Source organism: Geospiza fortis, unplaced genomic scaffold (assembly GCF_000277835.1).
Source record: "Geospiza fortis unplaced genomic scaffold, GeoFor_1.0 scaffold147, whole genome shotgun sequence".
Lineage (NCBI taxonomy): Eukaryota > Metazoa > Chordata > Aves > Passeriformes > Thraupidae > Geospiza > Geospiza fortis.
The window spans coordinates 2,836,716-2,852,962 of record NW_005054372.1 but is presented as its reverse complement, the minus strand read 5'-3'; the positions used below and the strand labels follow the sequence as shown (position 1 = coordinate 2,852,962).

Genomic DNA, 16,247 nt, shown 5'->3' with positions numbered 1-16,247 from the left:
TCTGTTCTCCTGCTCCCAAAGGTTTGTAAGGACTGAATTGGGAGTGCACTGAGAAGCTTGCTGCTGCAGTAATTTATTGCTCATGTCCACCTCCAATTCTGCAACTGCCCTGAATTCCAATATTCCAATATGAAGTTTCTGTAAGGGTTAAGTGAGTTAACACACAGTATGATAGGTACCTTATACAAGGGAAACATTTATCTGAACTGTTCCATGTCAGATTAGATTGAAAACCGTGCATCACTGTGATATATTCACACTGTGATACATTGGTTTAAGCCAATGACCACCTTTCAGAGACCAGCTAAGGGCTCTGAGAAGGTTCTTGGCATGGCTGTGAGCAAGGCTTGCTCTGCTCCCCTGCTGGGTGGTGCCCATCTGCTACAATGCTGAGCTCACACGACTTCATCTGCTCTGTAGGTTCATGTCTGAGGTACAAAAGCCTGCAGCCACCCTCAGAAAGCAGCAGAGAAATAGCTTCATTTTTTTTTATGGGGAAGAAAATAACAGGCAGTAACATAAAGATGGTATATATGAATATATACAACATAATTTACTAAACATATAACATCAAGTTATTATACATATGCATATTCATAAAATGTATAACCAAAGTATACATAATATATAAATTAGTATATATACTAATATATACTAATTTCTAAAGAGCCAAATTTGCTGTCACAGTCAGGTCACATGTCACCTATCTTTTTTGGGTTTTTTCCTAAGACATCTCTGCCTGAGGAGTCAAAAGGTAGCTAGGCATGCATTCAGGTTAGGTGTGGAAGGTCACATTGTTTTTTTTCTTATTATTCACCATCTGTAAATCATCAAGAACATGTTGGCAAAGCCTTTCCCAAGTACCACTACTTCCACATTGGAATTTACACCTTTGCAAACCTGCTTCATTTGCAGTGGGCTAAAAACTAAACTCCAGGCACGTCAGCGCTAACGCTAAGGGACTCTAAGAGTCCCTTCAGATAACAACCAGATAAACAGAACAAATAAAAAGCTTTGTTAAGTATTAAACAGTACAGTACCTGCGAGCCAGATCCCCTCCCCACAGCAGAGGTATTAGTGACAGACTGAGCAGAAGACAGATTGGATGAGACAGGGTGTTTGTAATGGTTAGAGGAGAGTTTGTCAGCAGATAACCTATTGGCTTTCCTGTCAGCTGGCGGATAGCGCGCAAAGATTTTTGGAGACGGCAAGTTATCGTACAGGCCTGCGTTATCATAAAGCATTTCTTCTCCAATGTTCCTGCTACGAGAAGAAGGAAAGCCATCTTCTGGTTCCCACTGCAACACACACACCTCGGCAGTTAGTGAACAATGCACCATGCAGAACGTCCTAACTGAAATGAAAAATTAGCAATGCTTTGGACTCCAGCAAGCCCTCAGTGCTTAGCGAGCATACACCCTTACTACTGACATTATTTAGAAAGTGGGGGGAGGACACTGTGTGGAAAACAAGCATTGCATTCCATGGCTCACAGCCTCAGCCCTGAGCACAAGCAAACCTAACACCCTGACTGCACCTTCAGCACCCAGGGGGCAGAGGCAGACTGTGTTAGCAAGGGGATGCTCACAGTTTACACAAATGAATCCATGGGATTACATCTGGTACATGAGTTGTTAAAAGTAATACAGCCTAGCAGTTATCAGAAGCCAAGTTTTTTCTATCTTGTTTTTTTAATTTCTTCAGGCTACATGTCTTTCCCATGAATATCAGCTGCTGGTATGCTAACATATTTTATTTGACAGAGATTTATTATTCTGAACTAGAAGAACTAAAATAGTTCATTTTTTTGTTAATTTTTAGAAAAATGGAAAGCTTAACAATAGTGATTCATCTAATTAACCTTAAAAGAAACCAATCTGACTGCTAAATATCCATCCTGGCCATGGCAGTACACTACTCAAACAAAGGCATGAGCACATCCAAGAACTATGCCAAGACTGCTCTCCACGCAAGGGATCATGCAGTGTTCCCAAGAGGGGATTTCTAACATCTTTTGGGCATTACTGACGTATTGGAGGACTGAATGTCCAGTCCATCTCACACTTTGAAACTATTAATTTCTTTGAGTTCACCCTTAGTGGGGCTTTTACACAAATTAAGAGCTGACATAGGCTGTAGCTCCCCTGTAAACCTTCCTGAGGACCCCATATTGCTATTGGTGAGCACCCACTACATGTTAAATCCTATCACACATTTGCCTATGATCAGCTCTGCAATTTATGAAGATGGAAGTGACCACTGTGGTTCTCCTTTGGGACGAGCAGCACCTGTAATCCTCAGGAATGCAGCCACAGGGACTGAGAAGTGCTTGTTGAGTTTTGGTGTTTTTTTCAATAGACATCAAAAAGTGCCTGGTGTAACTGAGTCCCTCATTTTGCCCTTTCCAGTGTGATCTAAAAAAATACCTCCTCAAGTGAGTATTATATTCAAGGACTTGGCAACAAATCATCAGCAGGCAACTGCTTTCTAAATGCACATTGGCTCACATGCAGGTTAATCTAAACAACATGTCCCATGCCCTTATATTCTATAGGTGTGAGAAGAGTCTGCAACCCCCAATCAAAAAAAAAAACATGAGTTCATCTGGAAACTGCCCAGTGAGGATCTTTAGATAATACAATTTTCAGATGTCTACATGGCAATGAACACATGCAAAGCATTTGTTACGTGCAGGCTGAGCTCTTACCGATCCGTTGATGCAGGGAACATCATCGTAATGGAGCGCCATCCCGCTGGGGCAGGCGTAGCCGTTGGCAGCGCTCCCCCGGTACGGGCTCGTAGATATCACCCGCCTGTTCATGAAACTGAACAATGCAAAGTGAAAATAATGAAAACCAGCACTCAAACCTAAGCCTAAATGATGATACAGTGGTAAATTCCCTGTGCCTGACTGTGTAGCCTGGAAGCACGGAGCGTCTCACTTTCCGCAGGGCGGTTTTTTCTTTCTTTGCTACTCACACGTTGCTGCTACAGCCAGCAACACAACACAACATATGTTCCTGTTCTCCATTCTTGCAGTGGGGATATGGCTTTGTGAAGGCCAGGAGGGCAAACAGCTGTAATTGCTCAGTGGCATGTTTACATAGGAACCTGCTGGTCTCTGTTACACACCAGCCTGACAGGGTCCCAGACACGTTCCCTTGTTGTCTGCACTGGGGAGAAGCAGGTGTTTCTGTGCGTATGCATGCTCAAGGGGCTGCAAACTTAGGAAATGAGAGAACTAAGAATAAAATCCAGCAAAAATTAAAAAAAAACCCACATAATTTCAATGAAATCCAAGTTAACATATCTATAAAAATTTCCTGAATAATTACCTCCTCAAAACCTGGGAATTCTTCTTTTCTGTATCAGGACTTTTGGCTGGCTATGGACTATGCTTCCCAACTCTCTATGGGTAATTTTACATGCAAATACTCAATTCTTGCTCTGTTACACCTGGTGGACCTGAGTCCTCTGGAAACTTCAAATGGGATATACATATATATATATATTTTAATTTCTTCCCCCTTATCCTGTTCAATCAACACTGTTGCTTAATAATGACTCCAAGGGTGAGTCTTCCTTTGTAGTAACTGCTGGAATTGAATAAGGTATAGAAGTGAGATCCAAAATAATTCCATTTCCACAGTTTCAGGTGTACCTAAATGGGAAAACAATGTTTTCCATCCCAAACAATGGAACTATTCAAAGTCTGTGCTGACATTCATAAAATATGATAAAGCACTGCTAAAGCAGAGAGGGTCTTCCATAGTGCTGGCAGGAGCTCAGGAATGCTGTGGTTTCAACAGTTGCTTTTTTTTGGCTTTGAAATAACATAGAGTCCATAGAGTTTCTCATTCAGAGGGAGAACTGGAGCTCACCTGAGCCACAGGAAACCTGGGCTCACAGGAGGGATGAACCTGCCCAGCTCATTGTGAACCCTTCAGGGCAGTGTTGGGATGGAAAAAACATTAGACAGAAGCTTTTCTTACTTCAAGCAAACTAACAGCAAAAAGCCCAGGAAAACCCCATTATAAAAATGTTTTTAAACTTATCATAACTCATCCCTTGTTAGACATTATTAGAGGGCTGCAGTTGTTTACTGTTCTTAAAGAAGAGCATTACAGAAATGTTTCTGGTTGGTGTGAAGAGTTTGGAGTTGTTGCTCTGCTTCTTTCTAGTTAAGAGGCTCCAATTACAGCAATATACAATAACCATGTCTGAAAACTGGGATATTCATTAGTGGCATCTGATGCACCTGTAGGAACTATTTCCACCACCAAAGGAAGGCAGGATTTATCTCAGTAATTGCAAACAATTCATAATCATTATTTCAATAATCCTCATTAATCATGTTTTCAGGTGCATCCATGCAAGTTAATTGTATTCAGAAACTGCTAGAAGGAAAATGGAGAAATTTGCCTGGAAGCACTTTTTCCTTTGCTTTCCCTCCATACCTAATGATTTAGGTGAAGGAAATTGATGGGACTGTTAATGAGGAGCTGATAGTTTTGCAAAGCATCAGTCTTAATAAGTGAACAACCAATAATCTGAAGTGACTGAGTGATAAACTAAGCTTTAATGATAACTTCCTTTAATTTGGAATACTGATATTCATTCTATAAAGGGCAAATGTAGTAGTTCATTAACATTTAAGTACCATTGTAATTTCTCCTCATTTTCTAGCAGTAGTTGAAAATCAGCAGACAGCTACTCTATTGCTTATCAGCAAACCCTCACAGGCTCTTAAAGACACCCAATGAATTTTAATTAATTCTTAACAGGGAAATTCTGCTATTTTGCAAGTTGTCTGACATTGCTTTCTAACATGTGGTCTAGTTGCGTGTTTTTTCACTTGGCTCCAATTAGTACCACATTTGTGCAGAAAAGGAAAGCCATGCAGAATTCAGGGGGAAAAGGTTACCATTCTATTTCTCTTAAACGTGGTTATTGCTAGATGCTGACTGAAGCAAAAATACATGTCAACACAGGAGAAACTTTTTGAGCCCTATTAACTTCTAAACAAATATTAACATAAGTCTGAATGCTAAAAGCATTTTAATTCTATCAAAATTATTTGGTTTTCACAAAACTGGGCTTGTGTTAACACTGAGTCACTTTGATTTCCATCAGAAACTGGACTCTCATTGAAGCTGGGCATTTTCCCTTGTTAACTTCTCTTGGAAGCTTGCTAATGGCAATAGGATCTTCTTTTGGAAAACTACAATATTTTTTCTTTTTTTCCCCCCTTCATTTTCTATCTGTTTAAAGTCATGATGGGCAGATGGGGTGTGATTCTCTAATGTATTAAGTCACACAAATTCCAAATTAGTCTAGGGAGTATCATCTTGCAGCAGGATGAGGGATGATGCCTTTGCCAGCTGTCTTCTCAGGCCACCCACTTCCTGACCACAGGGAACAACTCCAGCAGGGCATCCCCCTGTCCCCACTGTTTCTTCACTCCTGTTTATAAAAACCTCATCTAGCCAAGGAAACATGATGGTTTTTCCCACCAAGGACTGCTTTAGTGCCTCAAATGATCTGAACATGTAAATCACTGTATCTGCTAAGTATGCATTTCTCCTTTTAGCACAGGATCAGTAATAGGGAATTCACTCTATTGATTTGCAATTTAAACAGTTTCCATGCTGCACCCTCTAGGCACTTTCTCAATTTCCACTTCCTGTATTGAACCCCAGAAATTAATTTAACTGGGTGAGTTTGATAAAGTTTTTAAATAATCAGAAAGAACTTGAGAAGGGAACACTGATTATGTGACTGTCCAAGATTTAAATTTGCTATACACTGTGAGTGTATATATATATATGCAGCATGTAATATACAATGTGCTGCATATTCCCCTACACGTACAGAAAATACAGCCAATAAATGTGAATTACGTAGCTGTATATTTCAGAATATATGTTCTCTTCCAGGAATAGCTCTAAGACTTCAGGTAAAATAGAAGATTAAAATATAGCATTTGATACGGGGAGTTACTGAATAAAAATCAGTAAATATTTGAGTAAAGTTGCACAGTGCCTTGCATCTCTTACAGAACTTAGCAGGATTCCAACACAATAATCATAAACGCATCTAACATGCTGCAACGCTGAACCACTTCAGGAGTTCGGTATGTGGCAAAGGGGAGGTGGATTTTGATAAGCAGTGCTGGCAGTGGAGCTCACACACGGCTGTGAATTCCCAGAGCCCTGGGAGCAGCACTGGGAACACGCTCACCAGAAGGTCTGCTTGGCAGCCTGGATGACGCTTGCCGTCATTTCCACGTCGATGTAGTCGTAGTGCAGAGCTCCAGGGTCTGTTGAAGACCCTGTTTCTGCCAGCAGAATTCCAATCCATCTGCCCATGTCTTCTGAGGAGGAGGCCTGTGAGGAGAGGGCAAGAACACAGGTCAGGTCTTTGCTCTGCCACTGGGCTGAGCATGATTGCAAAATGCACATTCCTCTTGGTTGACAAATTGCTACCACATGGTATGAGAGGCTCTGGTTTCATTCTGCTGAACTCTTAAAAACCCCAGGATTTCATATTAAATCTGCTTTGCTAGAAGGAGGGGACTTTAACTAAGCTATGTGGTCATCAGCTATGATGTAATACAAAGTGGGCAATCCACTAAAAGGACGAAAAAAAATCATTTAAGGCCAGTGGATTTAGATTCAAGTAATGCTTATTTTAGACTTCAGAATATTGAAAGCTTTAACATAATTATTTTCTTATGTTAGGCTGGAGGATTTTTGGACAGCAAGACTCCTGAGAAGAAAGTGTTACTGTTAAACAGAAACAAAAGGGAAGAGGGAACAAAATAGTGAAGAGATTTTAATGTTATGTTTTGAAAATTTTTGCTACATTTGTCTAAATATTGCCATTCATTTTCCTGATAACACAAATAAAAGCATTAATGCTATTAAAATAATTGAAGTTTTTTTCATATTTTGCTTCAAGTCACCAATTCAGAAGTTAAACAGTAGCAAAACAAATATTGGATAGAAATATGTGGGGGAAAGGCAAGAATTTGTCATTAAAAAATATAGTGGCTTCTAAATTTCTTATTTTTACATATTTCATTGCTTTTCACAGTTCCTTGAGCTGTTTTTTATTTTCAAATTCTCTGAACTGCTGTCATATAACAGGCCTGGTTTCAAGGACAGGAGACTTGATGTGTAGTGAGAAACCCAAAGTAGTCAAAGTGCCTGTCCTTCTGAAAGTAGTAGGTTGCCTCCTGCTCATTATACTTGGCTTTAAGTGTCTTCTCATTTCGGGTTTTAAAAGATGACGAATAAAGTCCCCACAGAAAGCCTGACCCACCCAAGACAGAGAAAGGTGTGTGTATATGAGGAGAGTCAAGAGACGCACCAGGCTGCTGGCACACTGCATTTTCTGAAATGCATAATTGTATTAATACAGACATAGACTGAGCAAAAGGAGTTCCCATAAATAGCAGACAAATGAAAGTGAGGACTTTTAGAGCTCTCATCAACAGTGATCCATTATTTAATTATTGCTAAGTTATTTACCCTAAGTAATTATAACCCTGATATAAAAGCGTGCCTAGAGAAGGAGCAGGGATATTCCAGCACAAGGTCAAGGGGAGGTCAGTGCAGAGAAAAGTATTTTACTGAGAAGATTTCTGAACTACATTTAATTTCAGTTCTTTCTTTGTCTATAACATTTACTACTTCTTTCCTCCTTCCAACATTTATTGTTCTGCTCTGCAATAATATTATTCCAAAGATATTACTTTTTGAATGGACAGACACAGGTTGTATCAAAGAGCTTCTCTAATTCACTTTGTGGGAGTTGCTAAAAGTCACAGCCTTTGTACCTCAAGCACGGCGATGTCCTGCCCATTCCGGCACAACATTTTTTGTCTACAACATTTACTGCTTCTTTCCTCCTTCCAACATTTATTGTTCTGCTCTGCAATAATATCATGTCAAAGATTTTTCTGAATTAACAGACACAGGCTGTATGAAAGTGCTTCTCTAATTCCCTTTGTGGGAGTTGCTAAAAGTCACAGCCACTGTACCTCAAGCACAGCGACCTCCTGCCCGTTCCGGAGCAGGCGGAATGTCAGGGGATGCTTCGAATCCAGCCCCAGGATGACTTCACAGCCACGGAGTGGGATGGAAACAATGTGTGTCTTCAGGTCTGTCCTGTCCTTGTGGAAAATGAGTTTATTGTCCTTCACTCTGCACCAGCGCTCACGCCAGCGGTTATTAGAGAGCACGTTGAGATATCCTGCAATAAAATGAAATGTGAGAGATTTTACTCCTCACTTTTTCTGAAAAGGAAGAAAAAAAGAAACTCACTTCTCAATGTAATGTTAGCCTTTTGTTCCTCTTCTAATAGAAAGTCCAGATGGATTTTAGGAAGACAAGTAAATGACCCTGCCCCACTTCTTTTAATGAAAACTTTCACTGTGCCAATAACCAAGAAAAAGCATATAAATATGTGATCCAGCTCATGTGCAAATGGCTGTTCTGTGTCAGTCCCTGCAGCAGCTGCATGTGTAGGAGCACACAGGTCCCCAGGACTTCAGTAAGAACGGGAGAGGGACACTGATGAAAAGAATAACATACATAGCCAATGTGCTCACACTGCCTCTCCGTAATGACTTTGGTAACTGTGTCTGACCAACTTTTTCTGGGAAAATCACAGCTCATATTATGTAAGTATGTATTGAGGTACCTTGTGTAACATCCAAAAGCAGTGTTTAAATGACCTAGGAAGTGTTGATGCTCTATGTTCTAATTACATTTAGAAAGAAGAATGCACATCTGGTTTGCAGCACTTGCAAATAAGAACTTAAAAGACTGCTACCTTTGCAAATTGAAATAAAATTCATATTGATTTAAAATTCAGGAAGTAATTATGATACAGTATCCTTACATATTAAAATGCCATTAAAAATTTTCTTTTAAAACCACCCACTTTTCTTTTTTTGCTCTATATCAATATAGTGTCTAGCATATAATATCATTAAACAGGCAGAGTTTTGTGGTTTTCCTTCTCTGCGCCATATCAACAATCATTCCAGACTCAAACATTACAATCAAAGCAATGCCCTTTTTTCCTGCCTTAGTACAGTTTGGAAATAGAAAGAAAAAAAAAAAAAAAACAAAAACCTTTTACTTTTGCTTCTACATTACAAATGGTACATGAATTCAGCATGTTGCTGCTTCCAAACAGGCTATGAGGAGGGAAATAAATGATATCTTGCAAAAGCCAGAAGTGAGGTTAAAAAGCTGTCTTCTATCTCAGACATGATTTTCATTTAATCCTATTGGAGAGCTCTCTCTTTGGTTTTCATTAAAACTATGACTTATTATTCATTTTTCTAGGTTCTTCTTCCAACATTATGGTTCCAATGTCAAAATGTGATCCAACAGGATATAGCAGATCAGGATTGTGCACATCTTGGAAGGTGCTATAAAAAATGAGGATGTACTTAATCCTCTGGTTTTGGCTCCTTGTGATAATCACACTCTTCAGCTCTCCTCCCTCCTGCTGTAACAAAACCCTGTATCACTGTGCATTACATTACAATCCCTAGAAATGAAAAAAACCTTCCTGTGCAAGCCAGATATGGCTTGTTTTAGAGTCAGAGTCCTTTTTTATAGGCAGTTTTTCCCCTCTGCTCCCAGGGTACCTCTCAGAAAAGCTCTTGCAAAACTTCCTGCTTCAGAGTTGAACTACACAGGATCCCACTTTTTCCCCCAAAAAATATCTGCTTAAACCTTCACAAGCTGACATGACCAAAATGCCTCGAGCATGCTCCCTTTTGGGGCATGAGCACTTCAGCTTAGTGCAGGCACTCCAGGAGCAGTGATGCTGGAGGCAAGAGCTCTGCCATGACTGCAAGTGCAGGTGGGTTTTAGTTTCTACACTAGCTGGGTGACACCTGCAGCCCTGCTGGGATTTTCCCTTTCTTCATGGGAGGTAGAGCCCTCTAAAGTGTAAAAACCTTCAACTATGGAGCAGCCTCCCAGAGGGCACTGAACTGAGCCAAACTGCTGGTGGTGAGAAACTCCTTCTAGCCAAGACTTCCTGCAATGACCAAAGCCTAGACTTTTATATCTTTTCCTTTAAAATCTGCAAGTGGTGTTGAGTAGAGCCAAACGCAGGCAAATAGTAATGGCTGAATCTGTATTTATGTCCACATCCAAATTAATGATAGAAATATGAGGAATTAGATTGTACAGCAGTGGTTAACTTCTCACATAATGCAGAATAATCAATGGACTATGAGAGCCCGGAAGTTTGAGCCCTTATGGAGGCCAGATGCTCTGGACAATGCATCTGGCTGGACACAGCTTTCCCCAGCTGCTCTTTTGGTCAATAAATCACATCTGTACTTAGCTATGTATAGACACATACATGCACTTACTTAATCAAAGTTTGCTGATGCGAATGATGCCCAAAGTGTGGTTTGAAAGCCACCTGTAATCAATGAAGTTCTCTCTGGTGGTCCATGGACCTGCTGCCATCACCTTGGGCAGGCATCTAACACACTTCATGCTCCAATCAGCTCTGCCAGCTGCTCCCTAATCACAGACTTCTGGGTTTCTCTAAGTTTTTCTAGTCAATTAAAGGGTAAAATCCAAACTCAGAATCTGGTGGAACTGCTTCAAAGCTTTCCAAGAAAATTTGTCTTTTGAAGGGATTGGGTGAAGGGTGACTCCAATCTAATTCATGTATAAGTGTTACCTAATACTGGAGCACCAAAAGATAAACTGGACAATGTAAGTACACTGCCTTGTTTTAAAATAGCAGAGCTGTGAGGACATCAGCTAGGTGCACTGCACAATGTCTTAAATTGTGTGCAACTATTAACAGCTATAATACAAAACATAAGTATTTTCTGCATGCTTTTTTATACCCTTCCTTGTGCACTACAGCTGTCATATGGAATGATCAAAATTAAGAGTTAAAATAGCTTACTAGAAATTTGTTACTTCATTTTGTCCAATAGAAACCACTTTAGGAACCCATAATTAAACTCAAATCATTTTGGTTGAGGCCAGTTGACTGCTGTCTGCTATTCCATAAAACCCTAACCACAATCTACTATAAAAGACCTCATCACTTTCCAAGAACCTTCTTCTACTTTGGAGCCTCAATTTATTTCATAGTTCAGCCTATATTCATTTTATAACCATCTGTTTGAGAACAGCACTTGTTTCTTTATGCTTCTTTTTCACAATTTTCTTCCTCCTCTTCCTCACTTCTGCAAAGAGCAGTGATACCTGAGCCTGTGTTACCATTTAATTTTAAAAGTCAAATTATTTTAGACTCTTTGCAAATGACAAACTCCTGATTACTCCTCTTGCAGTCTGGGTGTATCCTTCCAATGTTGGGGAAGAATTATTGCAGCAAAAGCAATTTTAGAGAAATTCCTAGGCTAGAATGCTATAAAATTTTAATAGCAACGTGCATTCAAGACTCAAGGAGAAAAACCACTTACCACATGTTGGAACATCTTCTTCAGCTGATGAGGTCTGTTCATCTGTTGATGGCTTTTTCTTTCCTAAACCAATGATCTTTGTTATTTTTTTCCCTGTTACTTTAGTCACAGTGCCCTTGGCTTCCGTTTTCGAACTTTTTTTCCTCTTCACTATTAAGAAAGCAGAAGTGTGTATTTAGTAGTGTGTGTACACCAACCAACAGAGAGAACCTGAATAAAAACAGAAGTTCAGACAAAAATATCCTATGCAAGACATAAGGAAAAGCAAAGACAAACAATTGCACAAAAGTTGCAGATTTCAATGAGACAAATATATTCCCTAATAACCTCTCTGTTATAAAAATCATGGTGTTCTGAAGGATAATACAAACAAAAATCAATCCTCCAACTTTATTTAATCTCATCAAGCCTCAAGTCTCTTTCCACAGCAGTCATCATCTAATTTAGGAGTATGACTGAAGTACCTGTATATAAATTTAGCTCATATACACAGCAGTCAGACACTTCTTCAGTGTTTTCTTCAATGTTCCTAAACATTTTTCTCAAAACACTTCAAGAATTAAGTACACAAAAGAGACAGAATATGCTTGCTTAGCAAAATGACTTCTTCTGTGTACAGTTAGGTTAAGAAATGTTACCACAATGGACATTTGAGAAAGACAAGACTTATGAACTAACTGATAAGATATTAGTGGGATCAGTATAAATATTCAAGAGCTATAAGTTGGCCATTTTTGTGACCACTGGAAAGAAAAAACTCTGCTGAAAAGAGGTATTTTGCTAACATCCAGTCTATGCTTGGCCTAACTTCACTTCATACTAGGAACATTACCACTCTGAGAACTGAAGCAGATTCAGCTGCTGAATGCAATATGGCAAGGGCTATGGATATGGTGTTTAGAAGTGCCTACCTGATTAAAATCCTAATATTTTTTTAAAGAAGAGTTTCTAAGACTAAACAGATTCAGAAAAAAACCCATAATTTCTTTGCAAAAAGAGAACAAACAAAATAAACTTCAAAAACTGCATTCAGTGGCCTAAACTGGATTCTGGCAAGAGGGCAAAAGTCTCTGCTGACAGGGCAGCAAAAATTCCATCAACTTGCCCTGATATGTGATTTTAATGAACAATTAATTTTAAATAGTCACTAATTGAGCTGCTCTATCTTTATCCCCAACATATCAATTCCTTTTGCATTAGGGAACACTTAGTGGTTATGGACTTGCACAAACTGAGGGAAAAATTGGACAAAACGTTCACTTGAGAAATGAGTGTATGAACTGATGAGCTGGGAAGAAGAATGCATGGCAAATAGAGAAGCAGTTTGGGACTCACCATGGGATAATTTATCATTTAGTTTAATTGTTAGCGATCATGGAACATTATTTAGAAATTGTATCTGAAGCCAAGACTGTACAAATCTGCCAGCGCTGAGGGGGAAAGGCAGCTCTGTAAGTGCTGCCCCCCAGCCAACTCCAACACATCCAGGTCTAATTATCTGTTTCAAGGGAAGGGTGCTCACAACTTACACTGTGCTCTCTAAAATGCATGAGGCTCCCTTGTTGGAGGGAGGAAGGCCACCCATCCCATCAGCTCATGAACCCCTTTCTGGGGAGCACAGCACCTGCCCTCACTCAGGTCTCCATCCCACACAGCAGCAGCCAAAGGCTGATGTGGCTATTGAAGGGCAGATGAAAAACATTGAAAAAAGCCAGAGACAGAAAATCTCATTTCTCTGAGACAGAAGCCAAAAGGAATCATTCCCACAAGCATGAACAGACAGTGGAATAAGCCCTTCCAGTGTTTGTTTTCCTGTCCTGTCTTCCCTTTACATTGCTGATTTTTTTCCCTGCAGAACTGAGATGCAGCAGAAATAAGGCCTTCATGACTTAATCTTTTTGAGTCTAAAGAATATACTAATTGCCCAATTGCCAGTGATTCTTTTCACAAAAGCCTTTTATTCTCATTTCCTTCCCCACAGTAAAGCAAGCAGCTGGTTTAGAGCAGAGCAGGGACTGGTGGCTGGTGCCAGCTGGAGATGATCATTCTCTGAAGACTCCCTTCCCATGTATTACCTCAAACACCTCCTATCTATTTTAAAAAGGCATAGCATAACTTCACCAAGCACACTTCAGTCTTCTTGCAGTCATTAATGCCCATAATTTCTCCTACTATGAAAGCCAATTTTCAAAGCCACTGGTATTTTAAATGACCCTCCTTGAGGCACCTAAGCTGGGCTGCTTTCCCAGCTGCACCATCACATCTTCTGCAGGGTACCTGGGCCACCTGGTATTTCTGGACATCGTGGCCAACACAGGTTTTGGGTCACAGATGATCCTCCACAGATTTCAGAGTTTTATGAAAGCTTAATAGAAGATTTTAAAATGTGGGAAAAAAAAAGTAAAAATGCATCACGACTTTCAGGAAACCAGAAACCGTGACATTGTCCCATACTGTTCAGAGATCTGTATGGCCAGGAAATGTTGGAAAATGAGCCAGGCAGGAGATAAGGGACAAGATCAAAAGGTGAGACAGTGCTGGCACCAAGGCCAGTATTGACACTGTGCTCTCTGCAGCTCATGTTACCCTTCACTAACAGCAGCAGGAAAATGCTTTATCTAACAGCAAGTGAAGGAAGCAACAGAATTTCTTCTGCTTTGTGGAGGAGGGAAGGGGATGGAGAAGAGAGCATAAGGGTTGAGTGTATCAGAAATAACTTGGCCAGAACTCCCTCTGGATTTGGGGTTTACCTTTGTTGGTTTATAAGGATTACAGAAAATGCACGGCTCCAAAGCAGCATATGCAAAATTATACACATATGTACTCAAAAACTCACTGATATTGCCAGACTGTATATTTTTAATATAAATAATCATATGTAATATGATAGTTTATATACGAAAGTGTCTGTGCACAAACACACACATACATTAATATATATATATACACATATATATTTTTTTATATATATATATATATATATATATATGCATGTTTCTCTCCTTCTAGTATTTAATGATAGCTTTTTTGCTTAGAAGCTTTACACCACTATTTATACTGTCACTATACAGTTACAAAAAAACCTGTTATTTGCCTATAGTAGTCGCCCAAGCTCTGAAAACCTGTACTTCTGAACACAGAAAAGGCCAAATCAAGATTTCTATATTCTGTTTCCTTGTACTAATTATGTTGATTTTACTTGCACAATAACACCAAATGCTGCTGCCAAAATTGAAGGAATCCTTCTTGACATAGCTCAGCTTTCAAGTTAAACTGAATTCTAATAAAACTATTCAGAAACTTTGCTTTTTTGCAAAGATAAAAGTGAGGTATTCCCCTTTCTCTCAGCACACATCACTTACACCAGACATACCTTGTTCTTTACCATTGCACACGGTAGTGATGCCATTTTCCACAGCACCTTCCCCATCTGAGCTTGGCCTCTCAAATGACAACTTCTGCAGGGGCAAAGAGATCAGCTGACATACAATGTTTGCACCTTCATAAAATCAAATGTCATGAATCCCTTTAGAAATAGACTTACTAAGAAATAAAACATACTTTCAAGCTCTCATCCACTTGGAAGAGAATTAGCAGATAACAGTCAGTTATCAGGAGATAAATGTCAGTTTTAGAGGCTTTAGAAAATCACAGAAACAGTAAAATAGTATATATTTGAAAGTGTATTAAAAATCACTGAAATATTCATAATTCACCATATGTATTTCCAGGCTCTAAATGTTGCAATAAGGAATTACATGGATCAGATATGAGAAGGGTAAAAGCTGTATCTTTAAAAATGCTTCATACATGGATTTGCAATTACAACATCTGAAAATAGTGTAATCCTACAAGGTCCTTCAATACTTTCAATATGTGCAAAAAAGGCTTTTGAAATAAATTTTTAGTGCTGATTATTCTGTAATGCTTATGCATGAGGTCTGGGTTCAAGTAGATAGAGCTTATGACAGCCCAGTTTTGATGACCACATTACTCAGAAGTGGTGAAGCCATGAAGCACATGTGCAGATTATCACAAGAAAGAATGGATGACCAGATAAACTACACCTTTTCCTGGCATGTATTTTAGAAAAAAAACCTATTTTTCAACACTTTAAGTTGCTTTGTCAATACTGTGCAGGTGTGTGCAAACATGCAAACACAACAGCTTCTGGCTGTCCAGGAACAGTTCCCAGGACAAAGCAACAACACCACAGGCAGTGAGGCACTTCCACCACAGGGGTGGCACTTGCCATCAGGAACTGGGTGATGAAGCCTCTGTCAGTGGGATTTTTAAGCAGGGGCTGCAGAGAGATTTGCTCCCATGGATGCCTTAATGGAGGAGAGGCTTAAACTGGTGCTGGTAATGCACCAATCATTCACTGCAAAGCTGCTCCCTTCCCTAATTCCTGCTCTCACATCCTGCTGAGTCAAGGCAGCGCAGTAGCCAAGTACCACGTGTGAGTAGCCAAGTTTCTCTACTGAGATACGAATGCTTGGAGGAGTCTGCCAAAACAGTGAGCTCAGCATGCCCAGGGAGCTCTTCAAGGACTCAATTCCCCAAAATAAGAGACTTTCCCTTAAAACCCTGGTATAATCTTCATCTATTCTTCCTCAAGACTGACACCCCTGCTTGCTGTTTGCATTTGCTGCAGACCATCTCTGCATCTCAGCACGTGTACCAGACCCATTAATCTGCACCCTGCTGTGGCTGGGGAGAAGCTGGAGCCAAGCCAGGCTGCTCCTTGCTCATGGCCAAACAAACT

At 39.8% G+C, this 16,247-nt stretch overlaps 1 protein-coding gene across 2 annotated transcripts in view; it reads right to left on the bottom strand.

Annotated features, from left to right (window-relative positions):
* AFAP1 (actin filament associated protein 1) overlaps window positions 1-16,247 on the bottom strand; it is a 111,506-nt gene that overhangs the window by 11,768 nt on the left and 83,491 nt on the right. The window contains exons 8-13 of one of the 2 annotated variants that reach the window (XM_005424742.2): window positions 14,856-14,940; window positions 11,483-11,632; window positions 8,045-8,256; window positions 6,241-6,386; window positions 2,708-2,825; window positions 1,041-1,298 (exon numbers count right to left, since the gene is read on the bottom strand). In XM_005424742.2, coding sequence (XP_005424799.1) covers window positions 1,041-1,298; window positions 2,708-2,825; window positions 6,241-6,386; window positions 8,045-8,256; window positions 11,483-11,632; window positions 14,856-14,940 — 969 coding nt within the window. The remainder of the gene's footprint in view (window positions 1-1,040; window positions 1,299-2,707; window positions 2,826-6,240; window positions 6,387-8,044; window positions 8,257-11,482; window positions 11,633-14,855; window positions 14,941-16,247) is intronic. The other variant, XM_005424743.2, reaches the window with a different exon arrangement.